General features: G+C 37.8%; 1 protein-coding gene across 6 annotated transcripts in view; it reads right to left on the bottom strand.

Annotated features, from left to right (window-relative positions):
* The window catches only part of per3 (period circadian clock 3), a 31,050-nt gene extending 15,789 nt beyond the window's left edge, over positions 1 to 15,261 (bottom strand). For 2 of the 6 annotated variants that reach the window (XM_067432089.1, XM_067432090.1), the window contains exons 1-9: positions 15,038 to 15,244; positions 8,636 to 9,060; positions 7,512 to 7,574; positions 6,432 to 6,589; positions 3,586 to 3,704; positions 1,702 to 1,903; positions 1,226 to 1,277; positions 516 to 655; positions 323 to 401 (exon numbers count right to left, since the gene is read on the bottom strand). In XM_067432089.1, the coding sequence (XP_067288190.1) occupies positions 323 to 401; positions 516 to 655; positions 1,226 to 1,277; positions 1,702 to 1,903; positions 3,586 to 3,704; positions 6,432 to 6,589; positions 7,512 to 7,574; positions 8,636 to 8,907 (1,085 nt within the window). In that variant the 5' untranslated portion in view covers positions 8,908 to 9,060; positions 15,038 to 15,244. Of the gene's footprint in view, positions 1 to 322; positions 402 to 515; positions 656 to 1,225; positions 1,278 to 1,701; positions 1,904 to 3,585; positions 3,705 to 6,431; positions 6,590 to 7,511; positions 7,575 to 8,635; positions 9,061 to 14,582; positions 14,636 to 14,703; positions 14,845 to 15,037 lie in introns of those variants that run through there. The other 4 variants (XM_067432086.1, XM_067432087.1, XM_067432085.1 and 1 more) reach the window with 4 other exon arrangements.

Here is a 15,261-nt window from a genome sequence, read left to right as displayed (position 1 = left end):
TATATTTTTTCAAATAATAATAATATTGTGCTCCGCTTTACTCAACATATTTTCAACTATAATAATAATAATATTATTATAATATCACAATAATAATAATATTATTACACAACATATTTTTTCAAACAACAATACAAATAATAATTACTATTATTAGCATTATTATTTAAAAAATAATACACAGTGTAATACTATTTATTATAAATCACTACATTTATTATTGTTATATTAATATAATATTATTATTTGAACACATAATCATTCATCACTGCTGCAGATTCCTTTAGTTTAGTATTTTGATTGAGTGGTCCAAATCACTCACCGGTCATCCACTTCTAAAAACACACAGCCTGGAGAATGAGTGGTGCTGAATATGCGCTTTTCCATGGGAATGCGAGGGGCTGGAGACAAACAAACTCGCATTGGGATTACTAGAGCAGAATTAAACTGGCAACATATTGAGGTCATGTGACAACCAAGCAGTATACAATAGTTTAAAAATGTGCGGCCCGTACCCTCATATCCTGAGATGACGCGTTCAGCGAGGGCCAGGCAGCACGGCTCTTCCTCTCCACTCAATCCCTGAACCTTCAGCAGGTACGGAGTGATCCGGAAAGGACAGTAACGCATATCTCCATCTCTATCTTTCCCTCCTCTGATGGCAGACGCACAAACACGTATTAAAACACTTAATATCCAGTAATATTAGCAATTTGACAGCACTGACTGGAACAGAACTAGCTGAACTATTGTCTTTAGAGCTACTGTACAGCTGAAACTTATATTTCATCTTTGAAATATAATTGCATTTGTATTTGATTAATAATTGAAGAACTGTGAAACATTAATAAGGTTATTTTCTTGTTATTAAAGTGAAGGTGCTTTGAAACGATCAGTATCATATAACTAAATGAGACTTGACATTATGAGTAAGGGTGTAACGATTCGTTTTAACAAAGATTCGATTGGACTGAAATAAAACAGTCACACTGATTTAAATTTTTGGCTAAAAAGTAACTGAATCGATTTCAAGTCACTGAATCGTTTCGGATCATATTGTTCTTAATGAACCAATATTGTCCGTAAATCGTATCGACAACCTCAAATCGTGATACGAATCAAAGTTAAAACGAATCGTTACACCCCTAATAATGAGACATACCCGATGAGTAATAATGCTGTATATGGCACAATTAAAATGTCACCAGGAAGCCAAAAGACTGACCTGATCCGACAGAAGAAGGACTTGACCTGGGCACATTCAAACAGAAGTGCCGCTACAGAAAGACAAAAAGGATTATATTAACATTTTTATCATTTGTATGATGAAAGACATGCTTCAAAGGATCGCTCCCCCAAAAATTCAAATTCTGTCATTTACTCATCCTCAAGTTGTCCCAAACCTGTATGAATTTCTTTTCTGCTAACACTAAGGATTGTATTTTTTGAAGAATATGGGTAAACAAACAGCTTATGGACCCCATTGACTTTCTGTTGAAATACTATGGAAGTCAACGAGGCACATAAACTGTCTGGTCACCAACATACTTCAAAATATCTTATTTTGTGTTCGACAGATGAAAGAAACTCCTACAGGTTTGGGGCAATTTGATGGTGAGTAAATGGCAGAATTTTCATTTTTTGGGTGAGCTATCGCTTTAAACTGAAAGTGTGACACCATGGCGTTCTAGAGCATCTCACCGCTGTCCGTGCCCACATTCCAGGCCGGCAGTCGCGGCTGCGCCGTGTGTGAATAAAACACGTTGACATCCTGATGGTACAGCAGCTCCACGAACTGGGCAGATTCCAGAAACTTCCTCTTACAGTGAAGGACGCTGGAGGCCTGTTCAGACGCGTAAACCACCTTTCCAGAGGCCAGAGAGAAGACCGCCACAAACGTGTCCTGAGAACAGCACAGAACTGTCTGTGAACTCAGAGCTCATTAAAGGGTTAGTTCACCCAAAAATGAAATTTTTGTCACTCACCCTAATGTCGTTCCACACCTGTAAGACCTCCAACTGCGTATCTAAGTGTATGCACACTATACTGTCCATGTCCAGAAAGGGAATAAAAACGTTATCACAGTAGTCCATATGAGACATCAGTTAGTTCATTAGAATCTCTTGAAGCATCGAAAATACATTTTGGTCCATAAAATAACAAAAACTACGACTTTATTCAGCATCAGTCTTCTCTTCCGCGTTTGTTTTCAAGCCTCAAATAAAGATTCAAACGGTTATGAATCAGCGGATTGATTCATGATTCGGATTGCGTGTCAAACTGCTGAAATCACGTGACACTGGTGATCCGAATCATGAATCAATACGCTGATTCATTACCGTTTGAATCTTTATTTGAGGTTTGAAAACACACCTGGAGGAGAAGACAATGCTGAATAAAGTCGTAGTTTTTGTTATTTTATGGACCAAAATGTATTTTCGAAGCTTCCGAGAGATTCTAATGAACTAACTGATTTTATTCCGTTTTTATTCCCTTTCTGGACATGGACAGTATAGTGTGCATACACTATACGCTCTCGGACTAAATATAAAATATCTTAAACTGTGTCCTGAAGATGAACGGAGGTCTTACGGGTGTGGAACGACATTAGGGTGAGGAGTTAATGACATCAATTTCATTTTTGGGTGAACTAACCCTTTAAGGCATAATGACAGATTTCACCAAACTTCCCCAGTTGAGTGATTACATTAAGTGCAAACATTTTTAGTATCGGAAAATAATACTATTATCTAATAAAATAAACACTCATTTGCATACATTTCCAGAACAGAAATCTGAACAAAAAAGCAAAAATCTATTGACAGAAATATTAGAGTGAGAATTTTAGACATATCTTATTAATCACATCTTATTCATCAGAAAATACTGTCAACAGCCAGAAAATATATTTTTACAACTAGGCAAATCATGAATAAACCTGTCTGTAAAATCATTCAGAATAGAGAAAGGAATAAAACTGTAAAGTTTGGTGTATGTAAAGCTGCAGAATAAGTGACAATTTATGACTTCTGACTAAATTATTTTGAGAAAATGGCCTTTAAATAAATGTACTGTCAATTACATTTACAAATGCTAATTGATAGTGCATAATAAACAGGCGTATTTAGGAGGGTCTCTCTCCACTAATCTGTAAGTATGCTATAAAAGCCCAAAATCTCAAAATTGACCTAAGCATTAAAAAACAGTTTTTGCCTTTAATATCTTGCCTTAAAGTCTATTCTTTATAGAATATTGCAGTATTATTATAATTAATCTATCGGTGCATTTTTTAATTCACGTGTCCTTGTAATCTTGAATTAAAATAACTCTTGCAGCATCTCTCCTCTGATGAAGTGTTTACTGGCACGAGGGGCGGAGCAACCTGTCACTCACATGAGATCCACCAATAGCAAACCAGAAACGTCCAATCAGTCCCCATGAGCAAAATCGAGCTTCATTCTACACTATTTCTTGTTCAAGAAGCTGTTTCACTGATATATGTAAAAATAGGGAAGAAAATACTATCATAACTTCCATTTCAATGCAGCTTTAAGTGGTGTCAGAGGAAATGCCGGAGGGACGTACCGTGTTTTTCAGTGTGTGTTCTGACGTGATTCTCTCCAGCTCCTCCAGCGTGCACACAGTAGCTTCCCGTCTCTCCTCCAGACCGCTGCTCATCAGTAAGGTGTAGTACTCGCTGTTTGCTGCAGGGGGTGGCAGAGGAAATGCCAAATGAGCTGAGCCACATTCCAGTTAATCAGCGATTGGCTTAAACAACACACCGCAGGTGGCCATAAGACTAACGCCAGACAGACAGATGTACAACTGGGACATTAACAGAGCATTACACCATAGACTGATTGATTACAGACATTTATTTCAAGTGATGACAGAGAGAAATGAGAAACAGAAATCCATATATGCACAGACGAAAGATATCATTAATATTAATACGATTTAAAATGAATGATTTAATCTCTTAAAATGTTACTTAAAACTATTGTTTCTACCAAAATATAATACAACAGATATAATTACTACATAAACTCTTTATTTACTTGCCATTCACGTATGGCAAAATTGAAGTAAACACAATACATTTTGCAAAGCTAAAGTTTGCAGAAATCGTGTAAATATCCAAACATCCAATAAAAACATTTTGTCTGCACATATGAAAATATGAACCTGCTGCAAATTTGTGGAAACATTTTGTATATTTTTGTATTTAAAAAAAAAAGATATTTCAGTATATGTTTGTAATGGTAATCATAAATGTTATATAAAAAAAGAAAATAAATAATATGGCAAATTTGATGAAACCTTCTTTACACTGTTTTAAATTATATATAGTCACTTTTACAGTAGTAACAATCACTAGGTGGTGTTGTGATGGAAAGATTTCCTTGCACAAGTGACATTAAAGACTGGCATTTTCAAATCAAACTTTTCTAAGCGCAAAACAGGATCTGTTTGACAATGAGTGCTCATAAAACATCAGCCGTAAATAATTCAGCAGAAAATGTGTTTCCTGTGTTTTGGTGACTGGATCGTCTCTATAGCAACAGCGTCATCAGATCATCTGGAGCGGCTCAATGAAAGCAACCTTGAAGATTTGAAATCATTTGTTTTAGAGATTTTATTTTTATTAGATGCTCATATTTAGATATCTTTATTTTTATACATTTATCTTTATGTGATCAAATAAAATAAATTGCTTTTGGACTTATTGTACATTGACAAAGTTAAAATATATCAAAATAAAATTATAAAAAATAATTGTATTTGGTCTTTGACTTATTTAACTTCAAGAAAGTTAAATTTAAGTAAAATAAATACATTAAATTAAAAAAATAGCTTTTGGTCATCATCTTATTTGACTTTGACCAAGTTGAAATAAAATTAAAATATTTGTATTAATAATAATAATAATAATAATAATAATAATAAATAACAATAGTTGTATTAATAATAATAAATAAATAACTGAATAACTGAATGAATGAATGAATGAATGAATGAATGAATGAATGAATAAATAAATAAAGTTTTTGGCATTTTTCGACTTAAAGTTTACTAAAATATTCGGTTTCTGCTACGAGGATCCATTCCTCAAAGAACAGGAAATACATCGCAGCTGTTTTCTGTCAGGTTGAGTTCCACCATTTCTTAACCACATGATGAGCTCATGCAGAAACTATCAGCATCAGCCACATCATCTTAACACGGGTTTTATACTTTAAAACACAGCGATGAACAGAACAAGAGCACAGGAGGAAGTGCTGAAGACTGTGGACAGATTTAGCAGAGCGGTTCGGACCTGGACGCGCCCTTCCTGACGGGCTGTTACATAACCACAGACGAGTGCTGCCGTTCACTATACTGACGATTTGATCTCGCCCTGCAACGCAGTCTGGAAACCTGTACATTCATTTATCCCGTGTCTGTCACACCTTAGCGGGAACCAATCACAGACTGGCTTATCCACCTGGTGCTATTTATGCTATTGGCGGGTTTAACACGATGATGGATTGAGAAATGATGGGTCGTTGTTGATCACGCCTCTTGTGGTTGAAGGACTACTCAATTGCGTACAGAGTTATGTGAACTATGCCCGTTTATGACGCCTCTTGTGCAGTAGAAAATACAGAGCAGACTCCACGGAGCAATGTTCAACTTTAGGGTGCTTTCACACTCGCACTTTTAGTGCGCACACGGGTTCGATTGACGTCAGAGTTCGGTTCGTTTGAATGACGTGAACGCGGTCTTACAAGCTCGGGTGCGCACCCGTGAACCGTAGCTGAGTCCGCTTTAAACGGTGGTGAACTCTGGTACGGTGCGTAGCTGATGTAAATGCGATCGTACTAAATTGCGGAAGTGAACCGCTATTAATGACGTATGATTTGATAAAAATGTGTGTTTTGGTTGTGTTTCACTCATTTTCCTGACAAGCGTCGCTGACATACTGCAAACAGAGAGCTGAAGATCTAATTTCTGCTCGTCTTCGGCGTTCTTTAGAGGATTTGCAGTGCATTCGCGGCAGATAGACACAAGAGCCATTACACACCGAAGCTTTGGTAACAAAACCAACGGTTCAAAAACAAAACTATAAAAGTGACGGGAGCAACGCCATGCATTTCACCGCCTTCACACTGACTGTCGTTACTAAGCAACTGGTAAACAGCTGCTGCTTTGATGACACAAACAAACCCAAATAATAGAATATGATCACCGTCCAGCGGTGACTGGGGGAGGGGGGAGCCATTGAATTCGGGTTCGGTCCAGGCAATCGAACCAAGTGTGAAAGAATCCTTAAATTGAGCTTGGTCTGGTGATAACAGTAACAGCAGTCGCTCCAGTGGCTTTATGCTTGAAGTCCCTCACCAAAAATACAGCGTATCTGTGTGTGTGTGTGTTTGTGTGTGTGTGTTTACCTTGCACTTGTTTGACACAGTTCAGTGCATAGTTCAGAGCCTCCACAGTGCTGGCTTTACTGCGCATTCTCTTCTCCGACGGCAGGCGTTTCTTCATCTCCTGCACCGTCTGCATCATCTCTCGGTGCGTCTGCTCGCGCCCCTGCCCCGTCTGCTCACTGCACACACAGCACACATTTGTTTTCAGATATTTATCAAGAATTCACATTCATTCTCATTTTAATGTAATGCATAAGAATCATACATGGAAGCTCATTTCCACCACATAAGAAAAAATGCTTTGGGAAATCATAATACAAGAAGTCATAATTAAAGTCAAAATCCTGACGCTCTTAATTTATAGATAAAATGTTGAAATTGACAGACTGTAATTACAAGATAAAAAGTGATAAGCATAACAAAAAGATAAAATTGCTATAATTATGCCTTTAGCTCAATGTTGATTGTCAATTTATTTCATAATTATGACAAAAATAATACTTTTTTGTAATTAAGTTAATTTTGTCATTTTTATGAGATAAATTGAAATGGAGACATACTAAGTTATACTTATGAGAACGTTTAAATAAAATAAACATGTATAAAATAAAATAAATCAATAAATAAAATGAGAAAGTGATGAGAAAGGAATGATCATACATTTTTTAAAACAATTTAGCTCATAATCTTGACAATTAATTTATTTCATAATTGTGACAAAAATAAAAAAAAGTGTTATGAAGTTAATTTTGTGTAACTTTTAATGATATTTTTTTTTTAAATGAAGACGTGCCAACACATAATTATGAGAAACTGACAAAAAGTGACTTATCTCATAAGTAAAAAACCATGATCTTGTTTTGTTATGTGGCGGAAATCAGCTTCTATAATTATATAACTATAACGGTATAGACAATAACACTATCTCACTTTATCAATCTTTATCAAAGACATGTTTAAGCGTCCAAATAGTTAAGACCACTGCATGATCCTTGATATTAATGCATATCTGTAAATACAAATACAATATCATTTGCATATGCCGAGTTGTGTTACTGTACACTAATTCAGATTTGTGTCTGTTTGGGAGGGTTCATTCACCTGCACTCAGTGTGATGAGAGCTGTGAAAGCTGGAGGACGTGGAGACAGCGGCAGACTTTGAGCTGAAGACACAAAGAGAGAGAAACAGCTTGATTTAAACAGAGTCTAATGTTGCACACAAAAGAACCTGATAGGACAGGACTTAAAGCAGTGGTTCTCAAAGTGTGGGCGTCCAATTCGCTGTGGACGTGCGAGTGGATTCAAAATGTTCAAGCATCCAATAGACGAAAATGTGACGCTCTATTCGCATTCGTGAACGCAGCCTCTCCTACTCGCCAACCACATTAACACTGAGAAGAAGATAGATTTGAGAAGAAGATTTGACAGGAAGCTTCACAACATCGCTTCAGTCGTGTCGCAAAGTGGATCTCCACCATTCACTGCTGTCAGGACTTTACCAAATCATACCAAAGAAGTGTGTTTTTGACGGAGCGGTCCCAGCGATAAGGGTTCGGTCCTGCTTTGGAAGCAGCCGGTGAGTATAACTGCTTCAAATGTCTGTGCTGTTGGCTATCGTCGCGTGAGTAAACATCAGTAAACGACACGATCGCGTGCTTCGTCATTCAGATGCGCTAACGGACTCCATTGCTGTTCTGTATAACGTTACACTAGTCTGACGTGCAAAACCATTTTGCTTGCTACTGCTAAGGTTTAGTCGCATACAATAGTCCATAAACCGAATCATGTCCTCATAAACTGCGAGTAAACACACACAAATGTTGACAGGCCACTAAATACAGTCCATACCACAGAGACGGACGTCCTGATGTTGCTGTTTCTCCTGATCAATTTATTTCAGCCTCCGAATGATTCTGGATCACGTATTAGCTGAGATCGATTAGCTGAGAAGGGTTTCTCCACGCTTGAGGACGTCACCGCTGCGATCGTCATTCTTTAGCTCCGCCCACACGATACGCCTCCAGGTGCTCGGTTTTTTCCGGAAAGACTCGGTACAGCCCATATTTCTTTTATAAATATAATAAAACTAAAGACTTTTATTGACATATCAGGGCCATTTTATGAATTATTGAAATACATTTCTTACACAGAGTTCCTTTAACCTATACACATTATACCTCCTCATGTTTTGTTTTTTTTCCATGGTTAGGAGGGATTGTTGTACCTCTTAGTGCTCCCTGATCCCGAGGAGCGATGATGCCGTGATCCGGCGATGCTGTCGTTGCCGCTGCTGGACTCATGGCCGCTGTTCATGTCTACATCCTCGTGCCTCTTCTCTCCTCCGCTCTCCCTTCCTCGTTGCTCCTCCGCTTCCTCGTCCTCTCCCGAGCCAGATCCGGACCCCGTTCCGTTGGTCCCGGTTTGGGCCGCCTGCATGCAGGATCCCGGAGAAGGGTTCTCCTCTTCTCCGTCAGGAAAGCCGTCTCCTCCCGGCATTCCCTCCGACCGCTGCCCACCTCTACTGAAGCTCTGATCCCGAATCTAGACGCTCCGCTGCTTTTGTCCACATTAACAATGAACGTCTCTAGAGAAATCCATGATGATTTACTAGGATAATTGATGTTTACGTAGAGTCTTCCATTGAATGAACTGCAAGAAAAAACACAAATAATCACTAAACCCATGAAAGAGTAGTTTGGTGATATCCTGGTTCAGTAATTCTATACAGAATAAAAATTTGAATAAATAAATAAAAAATCTGTAAACAAAAAAGTATGTAAATATATTTTAAAATATACACATTTACATTAGCACATAAGTATTTTTTTATATATTTTTGTGTCTATACATTTATATACACATGCACGAAAGAAAGAAGTCTCTTATGCTCATCAAGCCTGCATTATTTGATCAAAAATTCAGAAAAAAAACAACTGTTTCCATCAATAAAAATTAATGAACATATTAGAATGATTTCAGAAGGATCATGTGACAATGAAAACTGGAGTAATGATGCTGAAAATTCAGCTTTAATCACAGGAATAAATTACATTTTAAAGTATATTAAAATAGAAAACCCTTATTTTAAATTGTAGTCATATTTTACAATATTACTGTTTTTTCTGTATTTTTGATCAAATAAATGCAGTCTAGGTGAACATGAGATTTCTTTTCGAAAACATTAAATATAGTAATGTTTCCAAACTTTTGACCAGTACTGTATATATAGTGTCTAATTATATATTATGCATACTGTAATATATTAAATAAATATATTTTCAATAAATTTTTAAGGAATATATTTCAATCTAAAGACTTTACATTGCCCAAGATATGTATAAAAATACACTTTAGATACACCCAAAAGCCAATTTTATATATAAAAAATATATTTTAGCATTTGAAGCTCAACAGTTAAATGTGGAAAATGAGTTTTCTTGATGCGTGCTGTTTACAACGTACATTTAGGATATATTTTAAACATGTTACGTCATGACATATGCTTTTCAGAGATGTGGGTGTGTAAAGCGGGAGCTTCATTTGGTCTCGCCTACAGTCCAGGATAAAATAACTGAGAAAATGACACTGACTTCACCAGATTACATCCCATTAACTGATAAACTTGGCACTCTCGTATTATGAAGACAAAATGTTGTTTTGCACATATACAGCACAAGATGGCCCGGGTGTCATATCAGCTTTCACGCTCAAAAACAACACGACAGACACATACTGGACGCTTCACAACGCATATTATATAACATGATGTATCGATTACACACTCGTTCCTAACAGTTAGTCCAACAATAGATACTTCAGTTGAAAGGTGCGTCCTTGTCTTAAAAGGCTCGCAGTAATCTTTGAATGTTTTTATATTTCATGCATTAAAGTGCGAGTGGCGTCTGCTCATGCACAACACATCAGCATGATGTGATCGACATACAGGTGGTTGCCAGAGTGTTGCTATATCTGATTTAAGTCTTTAAGTCTGATTACTTATAAGTATGCATCAGCCTATAATACCTTAAGGCTTGTTCTTAGTTCTGATTTAGCGAACAACTCTAAACTCCAGCCCAGAAGATTTACATCAAATTATGTTCCCTACATATTTGTTACTCTTGTCTGCACTGCACTGTACATTTTTTTTAATTGGCAATAAAACAAAGATTACTAAATGAGTTGTTACTTGCCGCTTATTCTTAATTGGATTTATCTCTGAGCGAAACTGGTTTCAAACTTATTTCTAAACCAGTTTTTTTTAGTGACAGCTCACGGTTCTGACGTCTCACTTTCTGTATTGAGTCATGACCCGTCTGTGTCTGTGCACTGACTCTGACGCAGTTATTCTCGAAATAGGCCGTGTCAGAGTACAACCAGGTCAGGTTTTTAAAAAATACTCTTTAAAAAAAAAACACACACAATCGGAGAGGTCACTCTGACTTGTTTTAAGACACACAGGCTGTGCTGGTATTGGTCTTACGGAAGCTATAGGGGAAGTAAAAATGGCCTGCATGATTTGCTGAAAACGTGTATATTATAAACTGTATGAAATCTGCTAATTTAGGACATTTACAATAAGCTAAAACAGAGAACACAAATAGGGAAGCAGTCGGTGCTTTTCATAAACATGCACGAGCACATGTGATTATGTAATACTGGACACGTACAGACATTTCTTTGGCATTTGCATTTATGCACAGCACGTGCTTTATCATATCTCATCACATATACAGTAAATGGTATTGGATCTTTTGCAACAGGTTATCATCTATACGGATACTGCATACTACTGTAAACCATAAAGCGCTACATGTATCTTTATGAGTTATTGACTTTAGTACATTTCCACACAAGATAAACTAAATTAGTGTCCTTAAGTTACGCAGAGAAGACAACTGTATTCTGTCTGTAGCTAATCATTTGTCACATGATTTTTAGTGTGTTTCTAATTATTGTTATCAACTGTGCTTATAAAGAGTTTCATCTAACTCCACAAGGGTGCCTGATGAAGACCTGACGCTCGACGTTGCATTAAATGGGTAGTTTTTAACCCCCATGCCGTTTCAAATATGTAATGTTCATCTTTGAAATACAAAAATATGTTTCTGTCCCTCCATTAACAACTACGCAACTACCAGTTTGACGCTTCAAAAAGTTCATAAAGAGATCATTAAACTAATCCATATGAATTGTGCGCTTTAGTCCAGATTTTCTGAAGAGACTCGATCACTTTATATGATGAACAGATTGAATTTAGGCTTTTATTCACATAAATATTGATCAGTGAACATAAACAGAAGCTCAACCAAACCTGCTTAATGCGCAAGAACAAACCTCATTGGTTCTCGCTGAAGCTCAAACGTGCTGCGTAACACGAGAATGAACCTCATTGGTTCTCGCTGAAGCTCAAACGTGATGCGTAACACGAGAATGAACCTCATTGGTTCTCGCTGAAGCTCAAATGTGCTGCGTAACACGAGAATGAACCTCATTGGTTCTCGCTGAAGCTCAAACGTGATGCGTAACACGAGAATGAACCTCATTGGTTCTCGCTGAAGCTCAAATGTGCTGCGTAACACGAGAATGAACCTCATTGGTTCTCGCTGAAGCTCAAATGTGCTGCGTAACACGAGAATGAACCTCACTGTTTCTTGAGGAAGCTCAAACGTGCTGCGTAACACGAGAATGAACCTCATTGGTTCTTGCTGAAGCTCAAATGTGCTGAGTAACACGAGAATGAACCTCACTGGTTCTCGCTGAAGCTCAAACGTGCTGCGTAACACGAGAATGAACCTCATTGGTTCTCGCTGAAGCTCAAATGTGCTGAGTAACACGAGAATGAACCTCATTGGTTCTCGATGAAGCTCAAATGTGCTGCGTAACACGAGAATGAACCTCACTGGTTCTCGCTGAAGCTCAAATGTGCTGAGTAACACGAGAATGAACCTCACTGGTTCTAGCTGAAGCTCAAACGTGCTGCGTAACACGAGAATGAACCTCATTGGTTCTCGCTGAAGCTCAAATGTGATGCGTAACACGAGAATGAACCTCACTGGTTCTCGCTGAGTCTCAAACGTGCTGCGTAACACGAGAATGAACCTCACTGGTTCTCGCTGAGTCTCAAACGTGCTGCGTAACACGAGAATGAACCTCACTGGTTCTCGCTGAAGCTCAAATGTGCTGCGTAACACGAGAATGAACCTCATTGGTTCTCGCTGAAGCTCAGACGTGATGCGTAACACGAGAATGAACCTCACTGGTTCTCGCTGAAGCTCAGACGTGATGCGTAACACGAGAATGAACCTCACTGGTTCTCGCTGAAGCTCAAACGTGATGCGTAACACGAGAATGAACCTCACTGGTTCTCGCTGAAGCTCAAACGTGATGCGTAACACGAGAATGAACCTCATTGGTTCTCGCTGAAGCTCAAACGTGCTGCATAACATGAGAATGAACCTCATTGGTTCTTGAGGAAGCTCAAACATGCTGCGTAACGCGAAAATGAACCTCATTGGTTCTCGCTGCAGCTCAAAAGTGATGCGTAACATGAGAATGAACCTCATTGGTTCTTGAGGAAGCTCAAACATGCTGCGTAACGCGAGAATGAACCTCATTGGTTCTCGCTGCAGCTCAAACGTGATGCGTAACATGAGAATGAACCTCATTGGTTCTTGAGGAAGCTCAAACATGCTGCGTAACACGAGAATGAACCTCATTGGTTCTCGCTGAAGCTCAAACGTGATGCGTAACACGAGAATGAACCTCATTGGTTCTCGCTGAAGCTCAAACGTGATGCGTAACATGAGAATGAACCTCATTGGTTCTCGCTGAGTCTCAAACGTGATGCGTAACATGAGAATGAACCTCATTGGTTCTCGCTGAGTCTCAAACGTGATGCGTAACATGAGAATGAACCTCATTGGTTCTCGCTGAGTCTCAAACGTGATGCGTAACACGAGAATAAACCCCATTGGTTCTCGCACGTCAAGTGAACATGCTTGAGCTTCTGTTTCCCACAACCGATGTGTGCGTTGATGAATGTTTATATGTGAATAAAAGCCCAAATTAAATCTATTCATTATATAAAGCGATCATGACTCTTTAGAAAATTGACTAAAGCACTCAATTAATTTGGATTAGTTTACGATCCTTTTATGAACTTTTTGAAGCGTTAGTGGTAGTTGAGTGGCTGTCAATGAAGAGACAGAAATCTCTCAGATTTCATCAACATGTCAAAGATCTTCATTTGAATTTTGAAGATGAACAAAAGTTTTATAGGTTTAGGAACGAAGACTTTTTTAATAAAGGTTTTTGGTGCAGTACATTCAGTGTGCAGATAATACTCAAAAAGGAGAAGACAGATAAATAGACAGATTAGTAGGAAAACTTTTTTTGAAAAAAAAAAAAAACGTTTTTGAGGTTACCCGAATCTGCTCCAAACTCGAGTCAGTGTTGTGGTAATGGGGTTTTTAAGGTGCTCAAACAATCTTAAAGACAAAGTACTTTTTTCAGTGAATTTAACCCACGAAAAGTTTGGACACAACCATTTTACCATTTAAAACCCCAAATAAACACACCTTTAAATGATTATAATTAGTTTACAAATGTCTCTCATACTCAGATCCTACCTGATTAAATATTTCAGACCTAAGTAATGTTATTTATTATACTTATAGAAGTTTCCATTACTTTTCCAGACTTGACATTTCAATTTCAAATATGCCTGATATTAACACCAGGAACAGTCTTGTGTCTGCATGATCAGCATTGGCCGACAACCAAATATGAAATTTCTGTAAATATTGCACTAAATATATGTTGCATTAGCCCATCTCTGCACCACTGCTTTCTAATTATTGGCACCATCCATAATATATCCCTTCATCATCCATAATTATAGGCAAAATATATCCATAACTGTTGACTGCACATTTCCATGACTGTAAAACCCTGATTCATTAAATCCTATCATGAATCTTACTGTACCTCAAGCTGAAATAGGAATGGGTGGTTATTCACAAACAACATCAAATGTTCACCAATAAACAACAATAACATACTTTGTTGGTTCATTCATAAAACTCGTAAGTTTTTATGAACTACTTAAAGAAATGAGACGCTTATTTTAGCTCATGCAGCATTTAAAATATAAAGCAACAAACGTTACAGACCCCTGCTATCCACACCATCACTCTTGGCCGATCCAAACATCCTTTGAGATGCACTGGAAGAACAAGCATATAGTTCCCACATTCATAACTCATGTAACGAAAGCAATAAACAAAATATTACTTTGTGATACTTATGCGCGCCTCCGCCATGCACATGCACGGCCACGAGTCTGCAGAGAGAAAGACGTTCCGCCAAAAGCCTCAACCTGAGCCGTGTAACTCACACATTCCCAGCAGCACCACACAAACACAAGCATTTAAAAGAGACAGAAATCGTGCAATTTAAAATTTAACAAGTCGGATATGCAGTGCGCATGCGCAAAGCTACATGCACAAGCCAACGTGATGTTTCCCGAAAAAACACACACAGCTTATTACATATTTAATGTATCAGAAGTAAGTGCTGATGATTGTGTGATATAGTTCTTTAATAATGTAATTTTAACGTGATATACCTGATATCGTTGAAGATAATAGTAGAAGACTGCGTTTCTTGACGTTTTAAACTCCCCTGAACATCACCGCAGAATTATATCTGTATATCTCTTTCGTGAGCTTGAGATCAGTAAAACAAAACGACAACTTACTAGATGTTTATTTCAATTATCGCTTGCTCTAGTTTCTCGTGTGTCCCTCCATTACTCCTCCGGAAAGCAACACAACACCCACGTGAGTTTGG

The sequence above is a fragment of the Pseudorasbora parva genome, chromosome 22 (genome assembly GCF_024679245.1).
Source record: "Pseudorasbora parva isolate DD20220531a chromosome 22, ASM2467924v1, whole genome shotgun sequence".
Classification (NCBI taxonomy): Eukaryota; Metazoa; Chordata; class Actinopteri; order Cypriniformes; family Gobionidae; genus Pseudorasbora; species Pseudorasbora parva.
The sequence above is the reverse complement of the archived record's forward strand: the minus strand, read 5'-3'. Positions and strand labels throughout refer to the sequence as shown.